This window comes from Trichogramma pretiosum, unplaced genomic scaffold (genome assembly GCF_000599845.2).
Source record: "Trichogramma pretiosum strain Unisexual culture from Peru unplaced genomic scaffold, Tpre_2.0 scaffold144, whole genome shotgun sequence".
In the NCBI taxonomy this organism is placed as follows: Eukaryota; Metazoa; Arthropoda; class Insecta; order Hymenoptera; family Trichogrammatidae; genus Trichogramma; species Trichogramma pretiosum.
In genome coordinates, this window is record NW_019640822.1 from 123,549 (window position 1) to 128,572 (window position 5,024).

The following is a 5,024-nucleotide window of genomic DNA, read 5'->3' on the forward strand; positions in this document are numbered from 1 at the left end:
CAAACTTGGCGAGTCGATCGGTGTATGCGCGCAGCCAAACCGTACATATACTACAGGTAAAGTATTCATGTCGGAAAAGGAAAAAATCTCCGTAAAGACGGCTCGCTCGCGTAAACAAGCCCACGACGACGACGTTGTTTGTGTACTCTGCTCCCGATCGTGTCAACAAACACAAAATATAACGCGCGCACGAGACCACGGCTCGCGGCTATTTATCGGCAGGCACAAAAAAATATAGGTAATGCCTTTTAAATTGTTTATTTATGCGGTAAACAAATTCGAGTCGAGTTCTCTGAGGAAACATTGACAATAGTTGCTTTTTACCATGCACGAAATTCGAGAAAATTCGAGTAACGCGCGCGTGGGTATTTCAACCGATCCCACATGTATTGTTGTCTTTGAATTTCGAAACATCAATATAGTAGCCCGGGCAACCGTTCAAAATTTTGATAATCCATGGAGACACTGGCAGTGCCCCACCTCTCCTCCCTCTGTGGTCCTTGTACGGGGCAGTCGAAACTCGCGACATCCGAGGCGCTCGAAACTTTCTCGCGCAGTACGCTACACGCTCTTTTCCACAAAAGTGCAAATTTTATCATTGTTCGCTGCCGTATTTGTCCATACTAACACCGGTCAAGATGAGTGACAAAAAGCCTAACGCCAGTTGGATGTTCAGCAAAAAGACCAAAGATGCCTGTGAGGAAAGGGAAAGAAGAAGACGAAGAAAAGTGAGTAACTGTACAGAATTACAAAATAATACGTTTCAGAGCAGTTTATTCGCCAAAGTTTTAGTATCGAGTCGTAGTTTTTTCTTTAAATTTGAACAGTCGGTCGAACGCACTCGGGAAAAAGGTAAAGATTTTTACGCGGATTCGATTAAAGTTGCTACTGGAAATTATATTTTCTATAATTGATTGAACGCCGAGCAGATAATTTCATCGGAACAGAACTTGTCATTCAAAAGTGTAAATGTAAACATCGAGTGCTACAATCATAACAATTAGCTCAGCTACGTAACTGTAAGTTTGCGAATTGACTCTTGTGACACACACACACATACACACACAAGCCAACGAAATTAGAGAAGAAAGCGATTGAAATACAATATTTTGTTTTTCGATTCGATAGCCGGTCGGTTGTCTTTTCAACACAATGACGCGCAATTTTGAATTACTCTCAATATCGATGCACGGCGTTCGGTTGATTCGAAGTTGAAAAATATTTTTCAGGAGTATCGTCTCGGATCGGACGATTATACTTGGGAGGAAGTTCCCGTGGAAGAACCCGATGCGGAAGAGATACTTGACGAAGACGAAGACGAAGACGAAGACTCGAGAGCGGCACGACCCAATGCGGCACCGGTGGCAGCTACGCGGCGCGCGACACCCCCGACAACGAAATGCTTCGATTGGATGTTCTCGAGCGTCGCGAAGAATGCACGTAAAAAAAGGGAGGAAGAGGCGTTGCGAGTACGTACATCTTGTGCCGACGATTCTTCGTGTCTTTTGATTATTTTATTCACATGGATAATTTTTTTTTTTTTATTCTACAATGATTAGGGGAAAACTGAAGTTGAGCTAGTGGTCGACGAAGATTCTGTGGAGAGCGATGATGCTGATTTTCAAGCGGCTATATTGCAATCAATACGAAAGAGTGATGATGATGATGATATTCAAGCGGCTATATTGCAATCAATACGAAAGAGCGATGATGATGATATTCAAGCGGCTATATTGAAATCAATGCAAGAAGAACCGACGGAAGATACGCACGTTCCAGTGCAGCAACCAGAGCAGGACGTGTGTATTTCGTTTTGGCTATTTCTAAGTTTATCATAATTACTATTTTACTTACATGAATATTTTTTTATCTCAAAATCATCAGCTTGTTCCTAAATTAATTGAAGACGAAGTACAAAATGTACCTGCAAATACACCTGTCAATGATGAAGATTCAGTGGCAGATGCAACGATAGGTGAAGATGAACTAACGCCAGAAATTCCAGATGATGTTATTGAAGACGATGAGAGTTTGCAAAGAGTTATAATGGAATCATTACAACAGCACTTAGTAGATGCTCAAAATGCAGAAATTGCAGGGATCAAACCTGATGAGGTCTGTCTATCTTATTTTGGCGATTTCTTAGCCAATTGCTCATGTCTTTTATCACTCACATGAAAATAATTTTTTTAGCATTCGGAGTCTTCTGAAGAGAGCAATGAAGGCGCAGCACCGTGTGTACATGAAAATAAAGCCTCAGCTGAACCCGAACCGATGGAAACTAGTATTGATAAAGAACAGCGGCCAGACGGGGACGTATGTAACTTATTTTGACAATTTTTTTATGCAATTATTCATGGTGGGATTTGTTTGTAATTTTACTTATACAAATTTTTCTTTTTGAAACTCATTAGGATATCGAAAAGGACAACGGAGACGCAGAAAAAAATGCACCTAAAAATGAAGATTCATCGAAACCCGAATCGAAGGATGTTCAATTGGAAGCTACTGATGTCAAAAAGGCGTGTATCACGAAAGTATGTATCCTATTTCGGCAATTTCTTATCCAATTGTTCATGTTGTTTATCTTGTTTATAATTTTTCAGTCTATAGATGACTGTATTGATGATTTACTTAATGGCCAAATCAGAGCTCAAAAGTCAGGTGAAGGCGATAGTAGTTCAGCTATTGATGAGAACGATATGTGTGATACGACGGATCCGGAGACACTTTACGAAAGCGACACCGATGGCGAAGCAAATCGAACAGACGAGGATGTACGTATCTTATACTGACACTTTTTTATGCATTAATTTATCTCGTTCACTATTTTATTTACGTAAACATATACTTTTCAGGGTGCTGAGCCCAGCGAAACAGAAGAAAAAGACGTAGAATAGAAATGGAACAAGAGTGTAAGCGTTTAATTTCATTAAATCATTGAATATTCGCTCAAAAAGAAAGAAATTATTCCGAAATGATTAATTTTTGTTTTCTTTTTTCCAGGTAAGGGATTGCTGGTGTGCTTTCCTGTCAAAAAATGTCTTTTCACCCATTGATCTCCCTCCAAGCCATTCGACAGAAATGTAATACTTTTTAAATTCTGACTAATTGTAAATACATAATTTATATGTAATAATCTTATTGTACAAACTTCAGCCTAACAATTTGTTAGTAAAATCAATATTTCGTTGACTATTTTTTCTATTACGAGTCAAAGTTATTTTGAATCATTAAAAAAAAACAACGCATTTTCGGCAAGCAATTTGCACGAGGACTCGATGGCTCAGCTCCGATAAATAATCATTCGCTGAAAAAGTCTCCGACGCACACCTTGACGCCGATAAAGTAACGCCACGACGCAAAGAATTTTATTCCCATTTCTAGCGCGAAAAATTGCCGCCGAGCTATACTATTCTTCATTCGGTAAGCGAGCGATCTCTCGTCGAAATTTCTCTTGTGCGAGTATGTCATCGATACCGAGTCGACGATCGCCACTGCACACATGGGATAGCCTATTGGCTGCAATCGTGCGGTTTTTGCGGTACGCGTGCCCCCGGTTATATGGACACATTTTACGGTTAATTTCTCCCGCTAATGCACGTATCTTCGCGATTACTTCCTATCCCTGCCAGCTTGTAACTATGTAACGGCCGATCGATTTACGTGCTTTACGATAATACAAGTACGTCGGTAGTATATCAATTTCTTTTTATCGTCGAGCTATGTACGATAGCTAGAAAATTAATGAGAGATAAAAATAGTTCATCGCTGAAAGTTGTCATGTATAATAAATCTCGCACGAGTCGATGCAAATTAATAAAATGATTTCACCGCGCGTCGCGACGTACACACACGCTGCGCATTGAGTAAACAAAGCAGCAGCAGCAGCAGCAGCAAGCACACACTTCGCAGTAATGAATTATTCAACTTGTCTTCGTTGATTAGGCTATAATACATCAAGCAAAGCAGGCAATTAATAAATTGTTCGTATGCACATTATACGCGTACGCCACGACGACTAACGTCTAATGCGCTTCGAGTCGTTGCGAAATCCGCAACTCCGTGTATAAAGTCATTAGAAAGATACGGGGACACGTGCACAGCGCTTGTGTGTGTGTGTGTGTATGTGTAGATTTCAACGACGATATGGTACACGTGTGTTAGTGTGTATCAGAAGAAAAACTTTCTTTGCCTCTCGGCTTCGGAGACGAAACGCGACGTCGCATTGTATGTATATATCCCCAAGAGCTGGTCTGCTGCACATCATCGCGTAGGTATTCTCTCTCTCTCTCTCTCTCTCTCTCTCTCTCTCTGTATATATACAAAAGCTCGTCTCTCGTCGCCGCGGTCGTATACATGTATGTGTATACAATGGTCACATGTAACTTAACAACGGTTCTTGGGCAACTCTCGGTCTCGGCTATGCACTGGAATCTCGCCGCACCGCGTGCATGTAATCAAGCAAGTGTATATTAATTCATGCTCGTATTCTTATTGCGATGAGCGAACGACTGCTGCGTTGCATTGTAAGCAGCGCGGATAGATATCCTCGTTCTCTTCGAGTATATGTACGTGTATTTTAATTATGCGTACTATTACGCACGCTTAACTAAGATGAAACAATTTTGACGAGAAATTAATAATCTAAATCTTTTTTCAAAGCTCTTCCTCTTCTTGGCTTCAATCTTCGTCACGCGTCTGACGTACTGCGCTGCAATTTTTCTCCCGAATGAGCTCTTCCCTTTATCTCGTGCCTTGTAAAGGCGATGCAAAGTGCTTATCCTCTACGAGCTTGTATCATAATTTGCAGATGACTATATATACATCGTCTTATATAACAGAGCTTTTTTTTCTAAAAGCTCCAACTCCTGGGAGGCAAAAGAAAAACCAAACAGTCTCGCGGATGAATGACTCGCAAAACGGCGTTAAACTGCTGCATCAACGTAAACGATCCGACACAGCCATGTAATATATACGCGAATAAAGTGTATATCTCGCGCGCTCGTCGATGCGCGATTTAC

General features: G+C 40.9%; 1 protein-coding gene across 1 annotated transcript; it reads left to right on the forward strand.

Moving 5' to 3' along the window:
- Nucleotides 1-505: 505 nt before the first annotated feature.
- On the forward strand, nucleotides 506-3,198 carry LOC106658109 (FK506-binding protein 3-like). The gene is made up of 9 exons (XM_014379928.2): nucleotides 506-728; nucleotides 1,230-1,469; nucleotides 1,560-1,799; nucleotides 1,885-2,115; nucleotides 2,194-2,316; nucleotides 2,415-2,537; nucleotides 2,607-2,777; nucleotides 2,859-2,915; nucleotides 3,007-3,198. Exons 1-8 carry the CDS (start codon nucleotides 639-641, stop codon nucleotides 2,898-2,900), a joined length of 1,260 nt encoding a protein of 419 aa, XP_014235414.2. The 5' UTR covers nucleotides 506-638; the 3' UTR covers nucleotides 2,901-2,915; nucleotides 3,007-3,198.
- Nucleotides 3,199-5,024: the final 1,826 nt, after the last annotated feature.

Bases quoted from the DNA above. Each gene is read 5' to 3' on its own strand.
- LOC106658109 (XM_014379928.2), top strand. From the start codon at position 639: ATGAGTGACAAAAAGCCTAACGCCAGTTGGATGTTCAGCAAAAAGACC. The intron at 1,470-1,559 runs GTACGTACATCT...TACAATGATTAG, and splicing joins GGGAGGAAGAGGCGTTGCGA to GGGAAAACTGAAGTTGAGCT. The intron at 2,317-2,414 runs GTATGTAACTTA...GAAACTCATTAG, and splicing joins AACAGCGGCCAGACGGGGAC to GATATCGAAAAGGACAACGG.